A 22,369-nucleotide genomic window follows, 5' to 3' on the forward strand; every position below is an offset into this window, starting at 1 on the left:
CAGTTACGGAACAAATACCCATTTTAATCTTGATTTTCCATGTCCATTCCTCTGATGGAAAGCCATAAATCTTTTCTCTCTGTGTGAAAGTGCAATAATTTTTGCATTTAATAATTTCTACATATAATGTACTGTAAATTATTTTTCACTATCCACAATTATTCTCTCTAGTTTCTAATAATTTTCCATCCAGTCTCTCTCTTACTCACTGCCTGTGCAATAATTTTTGCTCTTCTGCACTTCTCTTTCATTGTGGAACTCCTTTCATCTTAATTACATTGATTTCAGAATTAAATTTCTGCTATTTTTCCCTGTTGGAGCCCTTGGGCTTATAGCATCTTGCTTTTCCAACTTGGGTTGTAGCTTAGCTAATAATAATAATAATAAATATGTACTACTATTCATTGCCCATTGCTCTAAATTAGCACTACAGTAATTCTCGTTTTCTCGTCTTTTCAACGTTTCTTCCTCACACATTAAGTCTTTTAGCACTTTTAAACCAATATTAATTTTAAAAATTATCAATCACATGGAGATAAAAGATGTTGTTTCATTATTATAGATAGGATTTATTAATTTGAGCTGAAATGAAAAGACAAGAGGTTATGTTATGACTATACCTGATGCTTCCAATCTTTTTTTAGTTAGATTTGAATGGAAAGTTTATTGAATTACTTTCATATCTAATCCATCATTAACTTTATTGGGAAACAGTCGAGGAAAATTGTGCTATGCATTGGAATTATATCGCAGACAACTTTCTTAACTTTAAACATCGAAGAGATACATCCAAGTCAACCCCTAAAATTCACTTGGATATTCAAGTTCTTACTTGTTTTATGGTTACTCTTTTCTTTTTCATATTCTTTAATGACTACAAGCAATCACACACTGTATTAACTATTTGTTATCAAAACATTTTGTTTAAGAATGTTACTACGAATGTTACTACTAATACCAACAAGAGCATATTTCAGGGTTTGTGTAAGTTTACATACTAAGTATCTTCTGACTACTAGACTCCATGATTATTCACAATATAATGAAAATAACTACTAATAATATACATACATGGATCAAATGGATTCACATGAACGGTCTTGACTGAACGGGAATGTCCCAGCAAAGAAAGGACCTTTTCCACACTTCCATCGTCCCTAACTGTTAAAATAGCTGCCGACTGGTCTCCTGAAGCCGACACAAACTCTGATGTTCCTGGTATCCAGCATACCTCGTAAATGGCATTCCCATGAATCTGGTGTCCTGAGAAAAAAAAATTAAACATGACGGACTTTAATTTGTAAGAAACAACAGATATCTATGTGTTGTCCATTTAAATCAATCCTAAGGAAGTAAAATTGTTGCTCTACTTTCCATATACATAAATCAAAATGGTGACATTCTTTAATTCTGACGGAGACATGGATTGTGTTACGCATACCTTCTATTGCAGCTTGACTGCTTCTGTCCCTTGTGTCTCGCAAAGCCAACTTGCCATCTTCATTAGCTAAAACCAGGATATGACCATATTTCCCACTACCAAATCTACAAGCGTATATGGGAGCTTCTGATGATGATTGTCCACTTGCTTCTAATAAGTCCAAAGCAATCCCATCATACTCGTCCTCTTGGTAACAGCGGAAACTACGAGCGAACAGACTTCTTTGTGCTTTCCTTTCTTGAACACCTGTAATAATAGAATGGTCCTGAATGGCAAAGAAATAAATTGGGAACAGTTATTTTGCATTGCAAAAAAATTCATATAACTTATATAATAGTAGGTATGTATTAATATATTAGTTTAGTAAGGATCATGTATATTTTTATACAATATTCTCTAAAAATCTTTTTTTTTTTACATAAACATACTAGACACAAAATTCTAACTTGGATCACAGGACAGGTACCATTTCTATACATGCGATATTAATAATCAGTGTAGACTAGGTAAGTGTTGGTTATGCTCTTTAATTAAGGCATGAATGGGACAGCACAAGCAATACTCAAATCTGCCCAACATGCAGGTACTTTACTGGATATCAGTCCGAGAAGAAACATTTACCTACAAACGATGAAAGTGTTGGCTGTCACACCAAGATAGCAATCACTAACAGACCAGAAGGGTACTGCTTGATGCACGAACTTCATATTGCCTCGAGAAGGTAGCACGAATGATACCAATGTCAAGCTACAGAAGTGTTGGAGATCGTTCTAGGTATGACCACTCACTGACGAAACAAAGGGCAAGGTACAATAATGTACAGTACTCCTATAACACGAAGGAAATAGGAAAGGTGCATACATACGACTCTCTCTTCCCCAGCCTAGGTTTGGTCCAAGTAGAACAGTTCACCTACACCTGGTGCAACAGCAATAACTGTAACACTGACTCACGCTCTGCTTGACTGATCCAGAAGGTACCAGTTAGAGGGGTGAGTGTAAAGGAAAGGAGGAAAGGGGCATAAGAGGAAGACAGAAGAGGAAGAAAAATTGCAAACTTCCTATACTTTCCCTTGTCCACAAAAATTTTTGGGTGTCATTGAGCTTTCTCCGCTGTGTCACAAACTACTACACTGCACTAAACAGGTGTGCCAAATGTTTAAAAAAAAAAAAATTCAACAGACATGTCCTTTTCCTTGATATTCAAAATCTTTTTAAGAGCTGAGAAAGCACATATGATGATAAAGTTACAAAAAGCTTCCATGTCTCCAACAGGGATTGCTCCTAGACATCTAGGCCCGCAAGCCAAATTGAGAAATAAAGAATGTTCTAATAACAAAGAATAAGAATGATATACTATTGCTTTCTATTTTTAGAAGAATATATGAAAGTTTTATTTGACAAAGAATTCAAATTTTAAACAGTTGCAGTCTATAGAGAAAAGGATATATAAAAAGTAGATATACTGTAGAAGAAATATTTACACATACAGAATGTAACTAAAGAATTTTTATACTATATACAGTACTGTACAGGTATTTTCACTTTATCATTTTTATAGCAAAATATAAGTTCATCTGTAAATTCCAATTCCTAATTCGTAAATAATTCTGATCTTGATATTTCCAATGTGTAAATAAATGTTTTCTCATGTAAATACTGTACATTATAAAATGTTATTTTTATTAATAAAATAAATTTTTGAATATACTTACCCGGTGATCATATAAGCTGTCAGCTCTGCTGCCCGACAGAAAAACCTACGGTCAAAATACGCCAGCAATCGCTATACAGGTAGGGGGTGTACATCAACAGCGCCATCTGTCGAGCAGGTACTCAAGTACTCCATGTAAACACAGAACCAATTTTCTCCTCGGTCCACTGGGTCTCTATTGGGGAGGAAGGGAGGGTCCTTTAATATATGATCACCAGGTAAGTATATTCAAAAATTTATTTTATTAATAAAAATAAAATTTTTCAATATTAAACTTAGCCGGTGATCATATAAGCTGATTCACACCCAGGGGGGTGGGTAGAGACCAGCATTACATGTTTACATTATTATGAGCTAAGTATTTTGTATTTCATTTTAGCAGTTATTCAAAATAACAAACATAAAATAAATAAGTACCTGGTAAGGAAGTCGACTTGAACAATTACTCTGCCTTTTTAAGTACGTCTTCCTTACTGAGCCTCGCGATCCTCTTAGGATGCTGAGCGACTCCTAGGAGCTGAAGTATCAAGGGTTGCAACCCATACTAAAGGACCTCATCAAAACCTCTAATCTAGGCGCTTCTCAAGAAAAGAATTTGACCACCCGCCAAATCAACCAGGATGCGAAAGGCTTCTTAGCCTTCCGGACAACCCAAAAAACAACAATAAAAACATTTCAAGAGAAAGATTAAAAAAGGTTATGGAATTAGGGGAATGTAGTGGTTGAGCCCTCACCCACTACTGCACTCGCTGCTACGAATGGTCCCAGGGTGTAGCAGTTCTCGTAAAGAGACTGGACATCTTTAAGATAAAAAGACGCGAACACTGACTTGCTTCTCCAATAGGTTGCGTCCATTATACTCTGCAGAGATCTGTTTTGTTTAAAGGCCACTGAAGTTGCGACAGCTCTAACTTCATGTGTCCTTACCTTCAGCAAAGCATGGTCTTCCTCATTCAGATGGGAATGAGCTTCTCGTATCAACAGTCTGATATAATAGGAAACTGCATTCTTTGACATAGGTAAAGAAGGTTTCTTAATAGCACACCATAAAGCTTCTGACTGTCCTCGTAAAGGTTTAGTTCGTCTTAAATAGAACTTAAGAGCTCTAACAGGGCATAAGACTCTTTCTAGTTCATTTCCAACCAAATTAGAAAGGCTTGGAATATCGAATGATTTCGGCCAAGGACGAGAAGGTAGTTCGTTTTTGGCAAGAAAACCAAGCTGTAAAGAACATGTAGCCGATTCAGATGAAAATCCGATGTTCCTGCTGAAGGCGTGTATCTCACTGACTCTTTTAGCTGTTGCTAAGCAGACGAGGAAAAGAGTCTTTAAAGTGAGATCTTTAAAGGAGGCTGATTGTAGTGGCTCGAACCTTTCTGACATAAGGAATCTTAGTACCACGTCTAAATTCCAACCTGGTGGCCAAACGACGCTCCTTCGAGGTCTCAAAAGACTTAAGGAGGTCCTGTAGATCTTTGTTGTTGGAAAGATCTAAGCCTCTGTGACGGAAGACTGCTGCCAACATGCTTCTGTAACCTTTGATCGTGGGAGCTGAAAGAGATCTTTCCTTCCTCAGGTATAAAAGGAAGTCAGCTATTTGGGTTACAGAGGTACTGGTTGAGGATACTGATACCGACTTGCACCAGCTTCGGAAGACTTCCCACTTCGACTGGTAGACTCTAAGAGTGGATGTCCTCCTTGCTCTAGCAATCGCCCTGGCTGCCTCCTTCGAAAAGCCTCTAGCTCTCGAGAGTCTTTCGATAGTCTGAAGGCAGTCAGACGAAGAGCGTGGAGGCTTGGGTGTACCTTCTTTACGTGTGGCTGACGTAGAAGGTCCACTCTTAGAGGAAGAGTTCTGGGAACGTCCACCAGCCATTGAAGTACCTCGGTGAACCATTCTCTCGCGGGCCAGAGGGGAGCAACCAACGTCAACCTTGTCCCTTCGTGAGAGGCGAACTTCTGCAGTACCTTGTTGACAATCTTGAACGGGGGGAATGCATAAATGTCTAGATGGGACCAATCCAGTAGAAAAGCATCTATATGAACTGCTGCTGGGTCCGGGATTGGCGAGCAATAAGTTGGGAGCCTCTTGGTCATCGAGGTTGCAAAGAGATCTATGGTAGGTTGGCCCCATGTGGCCCATAGTCTCTTGCACACATTCTTGTGTAGGGTCCATTCTGTTGGGATGATTTGACCCTTCCGACTGAGGCGGTCCGCCATGACATTCATGTTGCCTTGAATGAACCTCGTTACTAGAGACAGGTTTAGATCTCTTGACCAGGTGAGGAGGTCCCTTGCGATCTCGTACAACGTCATAGAATGGGTCCCTCCTTGCTTGGAGATGTACGCCAAGGCCGTGGTGTTGTCTGAGTTCACCTCCACCACCTTGCCTAGAAGGAGGGACTTGAAGCTTTTCAAGGCCAGATGAACTGCCAGTAGCTCCTTGCAGTTGATATGCAACGTTCTTTGATCCGAGTTCCAAGTGCCCGAGCATTCCCGACCGTCTAATGTCGCACCCCAGCCCGTGTCCGATGCGTCCGAGAAGAGAACGTGGTTGGGGGTCTGAACAGCCAGGGGCAGACCCCCTCTGAGGTAGATGTTGTCCTTCCACCAAGTCAGTGATGACTTCATCTTCTCGGAAATGGGGATCGAGACCGCTTCTAGCGTCTTGTCCTTTCTCCAGTGAACAGCTAGGTGAAATTGAAGGGGACGGAGGTGCAGTCTCCCTAACGCAATGAACTGGTCCAGTGATGAAAGCGTCCCTATCAGACTCATCCACTGTCTGACTGAACATCGGTCCTTCTTTAGCATGTTCTGGATGCATCCTTGGGCTTGACTTATTCTGGGGGCCGACGGAAAAGCCCGAAAAGCTTGACTGTGAATCTCCATCCCTAGGTACACTATAGTTTGGGATGGGACCAGTTGGGACTTTTCCATATTGACCAGGAGACCCAATTCCTTGGTCAGATCTAGAGTCCACTTTAGATTCTCCAGACAGCGATGACTGGACGAAGCTCTTAGAAGCCAGTCGTCCAAATAGAGGGAGGCTCTGATGTCTGCTAAATGCAGGAATTTGGCAATATTCCTCATCAGTTTCGTAAAGACAAGAGGCGCCGTGCTTAGGCCAAAGCACAGGGCTTGAAATTGGTAGACAACCTTCCCGTAAACGAACCTTAGAAAAGGTTGGGAATCTGGGTGGATGGGGACGTGAAAGTAAGCGTCCTTGAGGTCTAAAGAGACCATCCAGTCTTCCTGACCGCTGCTAGAACAGACTTTGTCGTCTCCATGGCGAACGTCTGCTTTGTGACAAAGACATTCAGAGCACTGACGTCTAGCACCGGTCTCCACCCTCCTGTCTTCTTTACCACTAAGAAGAGACGGTTGTAGAAGCCCGGGGATTGATGGTCCTGGACTTTGACTACCGCTCCCTTTTCTAGTAAGAGAGACACCTCTTGCTTCAAAGCTAGTCTCTTGTCCTCCTCTCTGTACCTGGGAGAGAGGTCGATGGGAGTCGTTGCTAGAGGGGGCTTGCGCAAGAACGGGATCTTGTACCCTTCTCTGAGCAACTTCACAGATTGTGCATCTGCGCCCCTGTTCTCCCAGGACTGCCAGTAGTTCTTGAGTCTGGCTCCCACTGCTGTCTGAAGGTGGCAGTCAGACTCTGCCTCTAAAGGACTTGGTACCTTTCTTCTTACTCCCACGTTTACCTTCGGCACGAGCACCTCCTCTGCTGGAGGCTCTGCCACGAAAGGGCGGAATAAATCTTGACGCTGGAGTATCCATCCTGGGTCTAGACACGGTAGGCAAAGGGGTGGCTTTGCGGGCAGATGACGCAACCAGGTCATGCGTGTCTTTTTGAATCAAGGAGGCAGCAATCTCCTTGATCAACTCCTCTGGGAAAAGGCACTTCGAGAGAGGAGCAAACATAAGTTCCGATCTCTGACATTGTGTTACTCCAGCTGACAAGAAGGAGCAAAGGTTTTCCCGTTTCTTGAGGACCCCGGAAACGAACGAAGCCGCAAGCTCACTGGAACCGTCCCGTATGGCCTTGTCCATGCAGGACATAATGAGCATGGAAGTTTCCTTGTCAGAAGGGGAGGTCTTCCTGCTCAACGCTCCCAAACACCAATCCAAAAAGTTAAAAACCTCGAAGGCTCTGAACACTCCTTTCATCAGATGGTCTAAGTCTGAAGGAGTCCAACAAATCTTGGAGCGTCTCATGGCCAGCCTGCGGGGAGAGTCTACTAGACTTGAGAAGTCGCCCTGGGCAGAGGCAGGAACTCCCAAGCCGAGAACTTCTCCCGTGGCATACCAGACGCTCGATCTGGAAGCGAGTTTCGCAGGGGGAAACAAGAATGCTGTCTTCCCAAGGTGCTTTTTGGACTGCATCCAATCTCCCAACACTCTTAAAGCTCTCTTGGACGAGCGGGCGAGGACGAGCTTCGTAAAGGCAGGCGCGGATGACTGCGTGCCTAAAGCGAACTCAGATGGAGGAGAGCGTGGGGCTGCAGAAACAAACTGATCAGGATACATCTCCTTGAACAGTGCAAGAACTTTTCTAAAGTCCAAGGAGGGAGGCGTGGTCTTGGGTTCGTCGATGTCCGTGTGCGGTTCGTCAAGGTGTGCAGCGTCGTCATCATCAGAGAGTCCATCGTCTGAATACTGAGGAGGAAGCGGCAAAGGAGTAGGAATTGGCTGGTCAGCTGAGTCCGGCAGCACGGGTGCATGCGTGACTGCACTGGACGCAACGTCATGGAACTGTTGGCCAGTCTGTGAGCTGGCAACAACCATAGCTGCGCGGGGGCGCAAAGCGTCTACTCCTGACTGTCTAGTCTGCTGTGGGCGAGTAGTGGTAACCACAGTGGGTTGCGGAGGTTGACGCACCGCGTTAAAACAAAACAACTTAGGTTGTTGTTGTAACTCGCGAACGTCAACGGAGGGTTCCGTGCGTCGCTGAACGTCAACATGCGGCTGGCAGGGTACACTGCGCATGGGTGGCGGGACTCTCACAGCTGGAGTGCGGGAGAAGGTAGCCTCAGCGTCTACTGGACGCACAACCGTGGTTGGTTGTAGGCTAACGGGTGCAGCGTCAACCTTCTCCGCACGAAAGTCCTGCATTAAAGATGTTAACTGTGTCTGCATGGACTGCAGCAAAGACCACTTAGGGTCTACAGTAGCAGGTGCGGCAACAGACGGTGTTACTGCCTGTTGCGGTACCGCTTTGCCTCTCTTAGGAGGTGTGCAGTCATCGGAAGACTGCAGCGAGTCCGAACTGACCCAGTGGCTACAACTGGGCCGTTGGACTTGCGCGGAAGGGACCGACTTGCGTTTAAGAGGTCGTGAGACCTTGGTCCATTGTTTCTTCCGAGAAACATCTTCCGCAGACGAGGAATAAATGGGCTCTCTCGTCTTCTTGTGGGTGGGGCGATCTTGGCAAGATACGTCCGAAACCACGGAGGGAACGTCTGTCCGCTGATTAAAGCCTGTCGAACCCTTTGGTCGTACGACATTGCTTCTCCCCTGGGCTTGGGAGCTTGCAAGAGGTCCCGGACTGGGAGGACGACAGGCACGAACAGACGCACCCTCAAGCGCAACACTAACACTTTCCACAACACTACCACTCACTTTGTCACTACCCACTGCACTCTTACCCTTCAACTCCTTGACGTCTGCCATGAGTTGGTTACGGTCACTCGCCAATGACTCGACTCTCTCACCCAGAGCCTGGATGGCACGCATCATATCTGCCATCGAAGGTTGTTGAGTGCTAGAAGGGGGATCAGGAGCAACCACTACAGGGGAAGGAATAGGTTGTGGGGCATGGGGAGAGGAAATATCAACGGAGCGAGATGAACTTCTCCTGACTCTCTCTCTCTCTAGCCTACGTGAATATTTCAGGAATTCGAGAAAATCGAATTCCGAAAGCCCAACGCATTCCTCACATCGATCTTCCAATTGACAGGTTTTACCCCGACAATTGGAACAAACGGTGTGCGGATCGATAGAGGCCTTCGGAAGACGCCTTGAACAGTCCCTAGCACTACACTTTCTGTATTTAAGGACTTGAGAAGGGTCAGCCATCTTGAATTAGTCAAAGGGGAATTCAAAATCTATCCAAGTCGTCAACAAATAATCCAAAATTCAATAAAAGAATGCAAGGAAGTATTGAAGATAACCTCTGCAAAGCGAAAGCTAATAACTAGAAATGTGTACTTCACCAAAATCTGTGAAAACCAATCCAGTAAGCAACAGCGAATTTAGTAGGTCTTGCCGGTGGCACGACAGAGAGAAAATTGGTTCTGTGTTTACATGGAGTACTTGAGTACCTGCTCGACAGATGGCGCTGTTGATGTACACCCCCTACCTGTATAGCGATCGCTGGCGTATTTTGACCGTAGGTTTTTCTGTCGGGCAGCAGAGCTGACAGCTTATATGATCACCGGCTAAGTTTAATATTGAAAAATTCCCACGCAGTAGTCGTACACTGAATGACAAATTTGGAATATTTTGTATTTTTCCTAACTATACAAACCTAGAGCTCTTTACGTAGGAGTATTATTTCGGCAATAGCTGAAATCAGCCGTTGAATCTTTTGCGTGGTGTAACTACCCTCCACTAGTTAGCCGAGGGGGTAGCAGTGGTAGACCCATCAAGCTGCTCACACCTGCACTAGCAAACAACAGTCACTTTGCAATTGCGACCAAGTCCTCAGCATCGGGCACTCGAAATTGACCTCCGTCTTATGGCCCAGAATCACATCAGTTGGAGGGACGTAATTAGGGAGCTCAATCAGAGGGTTAAAATACACTCCAGACAGACACAGAAGACGCACACACTGAGGCTCAGTCAAGGATGGATCATGATAGATTACAGGACAAGTGGGACCCCCAATGAACCCAGATTTCTAGGTTCAATACCTTAGACGCTGCCAAGAGCAACTCCAGAGCTGGGACTGTACCTTGATCCTGTTCCAGCTAGTCTTGTCCAGTTTGAAGCATTTCCTCCTTGCCTTCACAAGATAGAGTAACAGGTGGTCTGGGTCATCTGTTACAGAATGGAGACTCTCAATCTGGAAGGGCCTGATTATAAGATACGCTCCAGCCGGATTTTAAGTCTTGGCTATGACTCACAGATGAAACCGAGTGCCTGTGAATGGAAGATGTCATAGTACAGACCATGTAGCTCATTGACTCTTTGCAAAGGAAAGAGCTAGGAGAAAAACCATCTTCCAGATAACGTCACGATCTGAAGCTTGACAAAGACAGTGCTCCTTTCAGTGAATGCTGTATTTCCACTACATTCCCAGGAAGTGGTCTGATTCCCAAATGAGGGCAGATGCCCTCAAAATTCCATATGAAAAGGGACCGTTACGTTGAAGAGGAATGCTAACTCAGTTCAGTTAAAACGAGACTTAAGGCCGAGTGATAACCTTTCATTGCCGATTCCGAACAAACTTTTCCTCTCTGAGGAACAAACAGAGCTCAGCTATTGTTCGTATACTGTACTGTAGTCGCACTGAGGAGAGAAATACCCAGTCTATAACACAAACCACAAAGGACGGTCCAATTTGCTTGATCTACTAAGCATTAGTTTCCCTAGAGGTATCCTGCCATTCTTTTGTCCCAAGTAGAGGAAGAGATGGAATCGATTGATGAAAGGTCTACTGTACATGTGATTGTTTGAGTAGATCGGTAAGTGAAGGGAACTCACAGTGCCTCTGTGAACAGATGCAGTAGTTCTGGGAATCATCATTCTGCATGTTGCACAAGTGAGCTACTAGGGTCATCGAGAGATCTTGCGATGCCCTGACTTTGCTTAGAAGCCTCCTTACTATGCAGAAGGAAGGGAACTTGTAGACTTCTGTCCTGTCCCTTGGATGTTAAAAGGCATCTTGGCGCACAGTACTTGCAAGCAGCACACCTGAAGATTATAGTTTAGGGATGACGCAAACAGGTTGATTGTCGGCGAATTATACAAAATTAAACTTTTTTGGCTATCTGACGTCTCCGAGACCATTCAGAGCCTGCTATTCAAGTCCCCCTGCTAAGATTTTCCGCCAGTATGTTCTTTTTGCCAAGGATGAAACAAGCTGAAAGGCTACAGAGTTGTTTTCCGTCCCTCCAAGGTTTCCACAGATTGGCAGAGGTGCCGTGAAAAGTAATCCTTGCTATTAGTGTGCGACACCACCATAGTGTTGTCGCTCGTCAGCACTTTGAGTGCCTTGAAAGAAGTTGATGGAATTGTTTGAGGGCAAGAAAGGCTGCCCTCATTCCAGGTTTATGTGGCACTGTCGCTCGGATTCGGACCAAAGTCCTGATGCCGTGAGGTGCGACAGGTGAGCACCCTCCTTCTTTTGATGCGACTTTGAAGAGAACAAATCCAGGTGAGGAGAGAGGTCTGATCCCCTAAGCAGGTTAGTCTGACACTCACCACTCATATCTCTCTTCTGCTTTAGATCTACCGGCACCGAGGCGTTTGGTAGGTCGAGGTGCTAAGACCACGAGGTGGAACTGTCGGATGACTGGTCGATCCTGAGACCACCTGCTTCACCGCATGGACAAGGTCCTAGAAACTAGGGGCATCTCTCGAGAATGAGCCTGTTCCCGATTGAACCGTACTAGCCTGTTTCCTAGCTTAGGTGGAGTGCCAGGGAAAGGGAGGGCACAAGAGGATTTCGCCTCGTGCCCTTCCTTATGCTCAACTTCTCTAAGGAAGTAGGCGCTGTCCACATGTCTGACTGAACGATAGGCCTAAGAAGGAAAAGCTACCTTCCTTTGCAAAGGAACCGGCTGTTCCTCTCGCAAAATAGACCGACTGTGAGGAGAGCGTTGAGCTGATAAGGCACATTTATGCCCACACGCTTCTCAGCCCTCAAGGATAAGGTGTAGTCTACCTACATGCGCTAGCGGAGTAGAATTCGCCTTAACTCTATATGATGCTTCTTGCGCGCAAGAATCTTGATGGGAAGACGCCCAACAGAGGTGAGGCGTGCACTTTCGTCAGGCCGACAAGGTCGCCTGCCCACCTCCTTAGGTGGTAAGGTGTGCCACGCTGCACAAGACTCGTTCACTATATTACGATTCGCGTGCTCCCTCGCGGATCCCTTCGCAAAGTAATCTGACATTGCTAGATATAATGTCAGATGAGGGTGTAATAACGTGAACGGAACTATGTATCCCTATTTGAATAAGGAGACCAACCAAAGTTCGGCCCCGTGAATTATCCACCTCTAGCATTAAAATAATAGGTGACCTAAATCGCACGCAGCCCTACATCAGGCAAGGGAGTTCACCGACCCACCTTATTAGTGCTCAGTGAATGGGTGCGCAACACTGTGAGACTCAGGTCTGTGCTCACACCCGTGTGGAATGGACCAGAGCACTCTCGTATAACCTGCCTACCGAAGCCTGGCAGGTAGCGTAAAGGAGGCATTAGTTCATAGAAGGCTATTAAGGCTGGGGGAGATGGGTTGTACCAGTCCCCTATCCGCAAGGAAATAAACTCCCCTCCAACTTATTGTAAAATGGGATAAGTTCTGGGATACCTGGTTATAGCCAAGTACTCAGTAGGGTAGTCAACACTTCCCAGGGATTGTGACAGTTACTACACCCCCCCCCCCCTCCCACCCCCAAAAAGGGTTGGCAAGTTCAACTGAGAGGAACCAATAACTGTGATTCTCAGGCAAAAGGTCAGTTCTCATCGGTTATTCCCAAAGGGCCGAGAGATTACCTAGCAAGAAAACATCTCTCAAGTTAATTGATGTCGAGACGCGCAACCAATTGTAAGCAACTGCTCTGTAGGGGGTTGGGGGGGAATCCTGTCCTCCAAGTGCCTTCATTCCCATGGGAGTTGGCAGTGTTAGTATGATTACACATCGGTAATACCAGAGTAGCCAGTACTCCCTAGAGGAAGATGGTATCACAGCGAATCTCCTCAGCGATTGCTGTCGAGCAAGAGACAGGTCACTAACGACTGATAGCACACAACTACAGTACTTCTGAAAGGCAAGATTGAGAGGTATCTTCAATATATTGTTGGATAGGTAATGTATGCGGAAGTCCTTCTACAAACCAGTAATACAGACCGCGAGGTGGGACGAACATATGGGCACAGCTCGCATGATTTGGTGCTCTCTCGGAACTCAATTGGAGAAGCCTAATTAACATTTGCAATCGAGACCTCCTTCTTCTTAGGGCCAAAATGCTTAGAAACGATGAATACGTTTGTATTTCTTTGTTTCCGATTGGCAAAACAGGCTTAAGTTCCAAATGTTTCCTCCCAGAGAACAGATTTGCTTATACAAACTTTCAGAGTCTAAGTATTCTAAATACTAAGACAGTCGATCTGAAATTTAGGAAGGAAATGCCTGGAATGAAGGAAGTCTACTTAAGGGTGAGCTACCTACGTCTGTTTACGGGAAGGTAGGATGGTAATGCATAACCTGTCTTCCCATGCGAAAAATAATATCAAAGTTAACAGTTTATTAGAACAGGGTTCTAATTGTATGAAGGTACATTATCCTTGTTTTAAAGGTTTAAAGGCCACACATGAATGACACAGGTAAGTGACAGTGATATTGCCCTATCAAGCATGACAATGCCCTAGAGACTGACCATATATACTTATGAACAGTGCCCAAGCCCTTTCCATCCAAGCTAAGACCAAGGAGGGACAAGCATTGGCTGCTGATGACTCAACAGATAGACCTATAGGCTCCCCTAAACGCCCCATCTTTAGCTCACAAGGTTACAGCGACCCAAGGACCTAACAAGATTGAGTGGGACTCAAACACCAGTCTGGCGTCACCGGTCAGAGTTCCCTCCACTTACTGAAGAAACTGCCCTCAGAGGTGAGCGCCATTGCTTCGCTAAGGGAAGCAACGGAGTTCACACAAAAGGGAAGTTCGGGGTCACCAGCTGAAAGAAAAACGGAGTTTTAAAACTTTTAATCCAGTTGCTGTAATCATAAACCGGTTAAAAGGTTTTGACGGGAGAGCAAGGCTACATCTTTACTCTACCAAGCCGAAATAAAAAGTGACGGTTGTTTACTAGTGCAGGTGTGAGCAGGACAGTAAATCTAACTGAAATAATACTACTGTACTATGTAAAGAGGGTAAGATTTGCATAAATTTACATTAAGAAAATAAAATCATAATACATACATACATATACCAAGGCACTTCCCTCAATTTTGTAGGGTAGCCGACATCAAACAAATGAAACACAAAAGGGGACCACTCCTCTCTACGATCCTCCCAGCCTGACAAAGGACTCAACCGAGTTTGGCTGGTACTGCTAGAGGTGCCACAAGCCACCCTCCCCCGTTATCCACCACAGATGAAGCTTCATAACGCTGAATCCCCTACTGCTCCTACCTCCGCGGTCTTCCAATGCACCGGAGGAAGCAGCAGGGCCTACCGGAACTGCGTCACAATCGCTCGCCATTCATTCCTATTTCTAGCACGCTCTCTTGCCTCTCTCACATCTATCCTCCTATCACCCTGAGCTCTTAAAAGACTTTCATGCAGTTACATATTTCAGCGCATCATAGCTTTTCCCAAGCACCGTTCAGAGATGCACGGATATGCTATGGATACGAACACAACCCTAAGTCTGCTTAACACAGGGGAGGTGAGGATTTTGTATAAATAATCACTGTAATACAATAAAATATTCCTAATGGATAAATAAGGGTTCCTGATGTATTTAATCCTTTTACCCCCAAAGGACGTACTGGTACGTTTCACAAAAGCCATCCCTTTACCCCCATGGACGTACCGGTACGTCCTTGCAAAAAAAATGCTATAAAAATTAGTTTTTCATATTTTATGATATTTTTTTGAGAAAATTCAGGCATTTTCCAAGAGAATGAGACCAACCTGACTTCTCTATGACAAAAATTAAGGCTGTTAGAGCAATTCAAAAAAAATATACTGCAAAATGTGCTGAGAAAAAAATAACCCCCTAGGGGTTAAGGGTTGGAAATTTCCAAATACCCCGGGGGTAAAAGGGTTAAAGGCACTTTGAATGATTTTGATGGAAATGGCTGGGAGAATTACATATTTTTTAAATTATGGATATTTCAAAATCCTAAGAGTTATCATTGAAAAAAATACATTTCGATAGGGAAACAAACAAGGGCACAACCTAACCTAAACTAGGAGATGCATCTTTATCTAGTGGGAGACTACTACGACACCTATTTAGTCTGCCAAAGCCTTACTCTACACCTAAGATTAAATTGACCCTGTGTTTACTTCCAAAATGGCTTCGCTACAAGTTCAACAGGTCCATAACACTTAAAAAATACTTGTTTCCAATTATCAATGACGTCCAAAATATACAGCGGTAAAGTAAATCCGGGGTTTGCTCAACTAAGTAAAGATCGGGCATCCAAGGTTGGGTTAAGGAGAAGTCGAGGATTCAACGTTCACCAGCGAATGTGTGAACTAAAGATTAACCATTACTTCAATACCGGTGTGACGGGCTGAACGATCCCCCAGTCTCAGAATTCTCCTTGATAATCTGCGCATGCACGAACATTACCGTTTGCCAGTGCATACGAGGTTGATGTTCTATTTTCCTGTAATGTTAGCGTGCGCAGCTCAACATTACCGCTTGCCAGTACATACGAGCTTGATGTTTTATTTTCATCCGAGCGAAGCGAGCTAATGGCGGAAAAGAACCATTATACACTGTCAAGGAGAATTCTGAGACCGGGGGATCGTTCAGAACGTCACACCGGTACTCTGACTGACTACTGTCCCTGGCAACTTTTTTTTTATTAAAATGAACTAGGTTAATAGTTCCTGCCATGCTATATGGATTAAACGCATCCCGTGGTCTCAGCACATACTATTATACTATTATTATTAATTGCCAAGCTACAACCCTAGTTGGAAAAGCAGAATGCTATAAGCTCAAGGGCCCCAACAAGGAAAATAGCACAGTGAGGAAAGGAAACACGGACAAATAAAATATCTTAAGAACAGTAACATTAACATAAATATCTCCTATATAAACCGTAGTATTTAAAGTAGTTGGAATACTAGGATACATTGAGATGTAATAATATACAATGAAACCGATGTAAGAGTAATGGGTAACGAGTTACTTTGCCGTAGGCTTCAAACAAATTGCCAGAATAAGCATCTCAATATACGACAAGGCCCGATAAATTTCATAACGGCCTATCATCAGGGACAGAGATATTGACAAATAAGGGCACAGTTGTAGCACAACTCTGCTAAACTGGCCACAACCAAACAAGAATCTCGTCTACCCTTAAGTTTAGCTTAGCAGCCTTATTTCAACACACTTCAACACAAAGAAAATATGATCGGTGTAAAATTCCCGTATTCAACCATATTCTACTTACGTAAATCAATATCTCTGTCGAAAAGTTCATAAATAACGTGACTTCTGGCTTTAATCCTCATCTCGTGTCACCAGAAAAAGTACCAACAAAACTATATGTAGTTCCCGAACTTCCCGGGAAGTCTGCGATTCTGCGCAGAGAAACAAACTCCTCTTCTTGAATTTTCGGGTTGTTTTGATCTACAATGTACAAAATAAATAATAGATTATTATTATTATTATTATTATTATTATTATTATTATTATTATTATTATTATTATTATTAAATGCTAAGCTACAACCCCAGTTGGAAAAGCAGGACGCTATAAGCCCAGAGGCCCCAACAGGTAAAATAGCCCAGTGAGGAAAGGAAACAAGGAAAAATAAAATATTTTAAGAACAGTTACATCATTAAGATGAATATTTCCTATATAAACTATAACAGAACAAGAGGAAAAGAAACTAGATAAAATGGTGTGTCTGAGTATACCCTCAAGCAAGAGAACTCTAACCCAAGACTGAAAGATCATGGTACAGAGGCTATGGGCACTACCCAAGCCTAGAGAACAATGGTTTGATTTTAGAATGTCCTTCTCCTAGAAGAGCTGCTTACCATAGCTACAAGAGTCTCTTCTACCCTTACCAAGAGGAAAGTAGCCACTGAACAATTACAGGGCAGTAGTTAACCCCTTGGGTGAAGAAGACAAATCCTATGACTGCCATCAGAAATAGAGATTGAGTAACAATAGAATATGTTGATATTAAAAAAGAATGTGTACATTATGATACCAACCAATTTAAGTTTGAAAAGAGTATTACAGAAGTGGAGAAACAAGCTGACAAAATGAATTGGCTTTCGTGTAGGTAATGGGAAAAAAGTAAAACAGAAAAGTGTGCAGTAACGAAGAAAACTCAACAAGAGGTAGCTGCTGCAATACTATCCCTGAAAAAAAATAAGAATACGCCAGACAGACAGGAAATTAGCAATAAAATGACAAAATGGGCCAAGACATGAAGAATAGCATGAGAGAAATTATAAGTGAAATTGAAGAGAATTGAAATACCTGATGAATGAGATGAACTAGAAATATTATCAGTGGGAAAGTCTAAAGATAGAATATTAGATATAGATAATAGATATAGAATTAGTAAAAAAAAAATTTGAAAAATTAAAGTTAATGAAAATTAAGGATAAAATTAATGACAAGATTAGTAGATTTTAGTGTGGTGGGATAGCAGATCACCTTATCACACAGAAATAAAGTTATAAATTATAATCATTTCGTGGGAGCCTCAACATACATATGGTTTGGGGATACAGTAAAGTGTATAGATAAACATTACTTGAAAGATTGAAAGACGATGCTAATATGATATATAAATTGAATAACAAAGCTAAGCAATTATCAAAAGTTCTTTTTGGATATACAGAAGAAACAAGGATAGGAGGGAACAGTTTTTGGACCAAAATTATGTTCAATTGTCACGGACAAAGTTAATTCTATAAGTTAGAAGACGATAACCCTGATTTAAAACATAAGAATATAAGCCCTGATTTATGTAAATGATATAATTTTGATTAGCAAATATAAATACAAAGTATAAAGGGATATAAGCAACTGTCCCAGTTCAGAAGAACTAAAGAATTTGAATGGGGTGGTTATAAATGAAAGGATAAAAACAGATAAGGTACATAAATACTTAAGAGAATGGTATTCAGAAAAGAAAAAAACCATGGCCTTAGCATGCGTAACAGGGAAGAAAAAATATTTACACAAAAAATTAACATCGCATGAGGGTCTGCCCCTTTCTTTTATTTTTTTTTCCTGCATTTCCCTTTCTCCCTTCTTTCACATCCCGAGTTTTTTTAAGCAAAAATGGAATACATGGTGCAAGAAATTAGGAAGTATGGAAACAGTAGCATTGCTTGTGAGAATAAAGATCTACGATGTTTGCAAGTACTGAGACATGGGGTGTAATAAATGAAAAAGAAATGAAAGAACTAGAGGGTATACAGTACAAAATTATGAAAGGAATGTTCGAACATGTTGCTACCACACTTTATTATGGGTTAATGGCAAAAACAGGGATATGGCCAGTTAATAGAATAAGGTGATGCTTTTTCATAAAATCATAACATCAGATGATAAACGACTAGTTAAGGAGATAGTGGAAAACCAAATAAGGGAACCATGTGTGAAATGTTGGGGAAAACGTATTATAGAAATAAGCAAAAATTACTATATTATAATTGAAGATGTAATAAAGTATAAAGAGCAATAACTAAAAAAAAAAAGAAATATAAAGTAGAGAAGCAAATGAAATAAAAAAAAAAGAAGAAAAGAAAGCATAGATGACCAAACTGAAGTTTGAGAATAGTAATGACAGAAGAGATTAAATAGGAGAACTTATCACTAAGGAAGCAGTAATAGTTATGAAATCAAGGTTGAATATGATAGAATTAACCACGAGCTGCCAACGCAAGAGCCCGTGTTCAGTCTATGTAGACTGGACAATCTGCAAGCAAGCAAGCAAGATAGAATCAAAAGAAAATTGTAGAAACGAATGATAAAGATAGGCTTTGTGTGTTGTGTTGAGAGGCAGATGATTTTTGAAGTAATGGCACCGATTTAGGGAATTTAGAAACACTCACTATAAAGTTATATGTAAAAGTAAGTAAGCAGCACTGTCGGTGTAGGAAGTAAATAATGATAATAAATTTTCTGCAGATTACAGCGCTTTGCAGCTACCCCGCTTCTTCTAAGCAGTGTGCCCACAATCACAGACATACTCGGTTCAGTTCAGTTCAGTTGTTGGGCGGAGGGATTCGCCTTTCCATCGGCACCTGCTTGGTTTCCTTCTTTATTCTAATTCTTTTATTTTCTTCTCTTTTTTCACATCTGATAGATATATTTTGTTTTCTCTATTCCTTCTTTCTTAAACAGCACGTTTCCTATTATCTTCTTCGTACGGCTACTGTAATTCTATTATTTTCCTTCTCTCCTCGCTGAGGTCTGGACAGTCAAGAATGAAATTGGCGAGGTCTACTGAACATTTATTGCCGTGCCTAAAATTAGGACACTTAATGAAACTAGACATAAGTACAGGTACGATGCAGAATCCTAGCAGGGATCCGGTCGCATTTATAAGTAGGACAATGCCTTTGAAAGAAGAATTTAAGAAGTCCGAAATCACCACAATAAGTTGGCAAAACCTATCCGATTTCAAGATAGAATGGGATAAAAGTAAAGATTGGGAATTTCATCATTAATTCATTTAGGGAACAGGTAAAATAAGCTTAATTACAATTATAAGAATAAGCTTAGAAGCTTTGGGTAGTGCCACAGCCTCTGTATCATGGTCTTACACTGTCTTGGGTTAGAGTTCTCTTGCTTGAGAGTACACTTGGGCACACTATTCTATCTAGTTTCTCTTCCTCTTGTTTTGTTAAAGATTTTATAGCTTAAATGGGAATATTTTATATTAATACTGTTACTATTCTTAAAATATTTTATTTTTCCTTATTTCCTTTCCTTACTGGGCTATTTTCCATGCTGGGGCCCCTGGGCTTATAGCATCCTGATTTTCCAACTAGGGTTGTATCTTTGCATTTAATAATAATAATAATAATAATAATAATAATAATAATAATAATAATAATAATAATAATAATAATCTACAAAGTGATAGAGTGCCCGCAAACTTATTTTGCGGAGTGAGCAATTAGGAACCGGGAACCAGGTGTTCTGGAGAGAACAACGAGGAACCTGGAATTAGCCGAACTACTAGGGGTACAGGAGGAGCAATGCATGAGGGCCCATTGTGATAGGGGGTGTATGTGGCTCCATTACTAGAGGAAGGAACCAAATAGGACAAAAATAAAGATAAAATGACAACAAAGGAAACGTTCGAAAATATATATGAGAAAATAAGGTAGAAAATATAAACATCTTCGAAAAGATAGAAACAATGTAAACGAAGCATACCAGTAATTAAACAAATGCTGGAAAATCACATATAAAAAACAAGAATAAAATGGAGCTAACACGGAGGGACGAAAGATGGAATATAAAAAACTGAGATAGCATAACTGAACATTATGATCTGGTAATGGGACTCAAAGATTTATCAAAAGCCAATGGAGAAACTGTCAAGGACCATCGATAAAATCGTAAAATACCTATTGAAATTAAAAAAAAAACAATATAAGGCGATAAAACACAGTTTAAAACGCTTCCAGACAATTCAAAATTACTGTGATCTTTCTTCAGACAGCATCTATAACTTTTAAACCGCTTCTAGGAGACTAAAATTACTGCCAGATCTTTAATCAGACAGCATCTATAATGTTTAAAATGCTTCCGGAAGACAAAAATTACTGCCAGATCTTTAGTCAGACATCATCTATAATGTTTAAAATGCTTCCGGAAGACTAAAATTACTGCCAGATCTTTGCTCAGACGGCATCTATAACGTTTACGCTTCTAGAAGACTAAAATTACTGCCATATCTTTGCTCAGAAAGAACCTATAACTTTTAAAATGCTTCCAGAAGACTAAAACTACTGCCAGATCTTTGCTCAGACGCCACCTATAACGTTTAAAATGCTTCCAGAAGACTAAAACTACTGCCAGATCTTTGCTCAGACGCCACCTATAACGTTTAAAACGCTTCCAGAAGTCTAAAACTACTGCCAGATCTTTGCTCACACAGCACCTATAACGTTTACAACGCTTCCAGAAGTCTAAAACTACTGCCAGATCTTTGCTCAGACGCCACCTATAACGTTTACAACGCTTCCAGAAGACTAACACTACTGCCAGATCTTTGCTCAGACGCCACCTATAACGTTTACAACGCTTCCAGAAGACTAAAACTACTGCCAGATCTTTGCTCAGACGCCACCTATAACGTTTACAACGCTTCCAGAAGTCTAAAACTACTGCCAGATCTTTGCTCAGACGCCACCTATAACGTTTACAACGCTTCCAGAAGTCTAAAACTACTGCCAGATCTTTGCTCAGACGCCACCTATAACGTTTACAACGCTTCCAGAAGACTAAAACTACTGCCAGATCTTTGCTCAGACGCCACCTATAACGTTTACAACGCTTCCAGAAGACTAAAACTACTGCCAGATCTTTGCTCAGACGCCACCTATAACGTTTACAACGCTTCCAGAAGTCTAAAACTACTGCCAGATCTTTGCTCAGACGCCACCTATAACGTTTACAACGCTTCCAGAAGTCTAAAACTACTGCCAGATCTTTACTCAGACGCCACATATAACGTTTACAACGCTCCCAGAAGTCTAAAACTACTGCCAGATCTTTGCTCACACAGCACCTATAACGTTTACAACGCTTCCAGAAGACTAAAACTACTGCCAGATCTTTGCTCAGACGCCACCTATAACGTTTACAAGGCTTCCAGAAGTCTAAAACTACTGCCAGATCTTTGCTCAGACGCCACCTATAACGTTTACAACGCTTCCAGAAGACTAACACTACTGCCAGATCTTTGCTCAGACGCCACCTATAACGTTTACAACGCTTCCAGAAGACTAAAACTACTGCCAGATCTTTGCTCAGACGCCACCTATAACGTTTACAACGCTTCCAGAAGTCTAAAACTACTGCCAGATCTTTGCTCAGACGCCACCTATAACGTTTACAACGCTTCCAGAAGTCTAAAACTACTGCCAGATCTTTGCTCAGACGCCACCTATAACGTTTACAACGCTCCCAGAAGTCTAAAACTACTGCCAGATCTTTGCTCACACAGCACCTATAACGTTTACAACGCTTCCAGAAGACTAAAACTACTGCCAGATCTTTGCTCAGACGCCACCTATAACGT

The 22,369-nt window shown here is 42.1% G+C and overlaps 2 protein-coding genes across 2 annotated transcripts in view; both read right to left on the reverse strand.

Moving 5' to 3' along the window:
* LOC137627848 (protein lethal(2)denticleless-like) overlaps window positions 1-22,369 on the reverse strand; it is a 194,281-nt gene that overhangs the window by 34,881 nt on the left and 137,031 nt on the right. Inside the window, exons 2-4 of the mRNA XM_068359262.1 lie at window positions 16,532-16,710; window positions 1,442-1,687; window positions 1,072-1,263 (exon numbers count right to left, since the gene is read on the reverse strand). Of these exons, the coding sequence (XP_068215363.1) occupies window positions 1,072-1,263; window positions 1,442-1,687; window positions 16,532-16,592 (499 nt within the window). The 5' untranslated portion in view covers window positions 16,593-16,710. The remainder of the gene's footprint in view (window positions 1-1,071; window positions 1,264-1,441; window positions 1,688-16,531; window positions 16,711-22,369) is intronic.
* Window positions 6,867-9,217, reverse strand: LOC137627533 (uncharacterized). Its single transcript, XM_068358624.1, has 2 exons — window positions 7,099-9,217; window positions 6,867-7,030 (listed from the first exon to the last, which is right to left on the reverse strand). The coding sequence occupies exons 1-2, from the start codon at window positions 8,903-8,905 to the stop codon at window positions 6,996-6,998; spliced, it is 1,842 nt and encodes a 613-aa protein (XP_068214725.1). The 5' UTR covers window positions 8,906-9,217; the 3' UTR covers window positions 6,867-6,995.

Source organism: Palaemon carinicauda, chromosome 35 (genome assembly GCF_036898095.1).
Source record: "Palaemon carinicauda isolate YSFRI2023 chromosome 35, ASM3689809v2, whole genome shotgun sequence".
Lineage (NCBI taxonomy): Eukaryota > Metazoa > Arthropoda > Malacostraca > Decapoda > Palaemonidae > Palaemon > Palaemon carinicauda.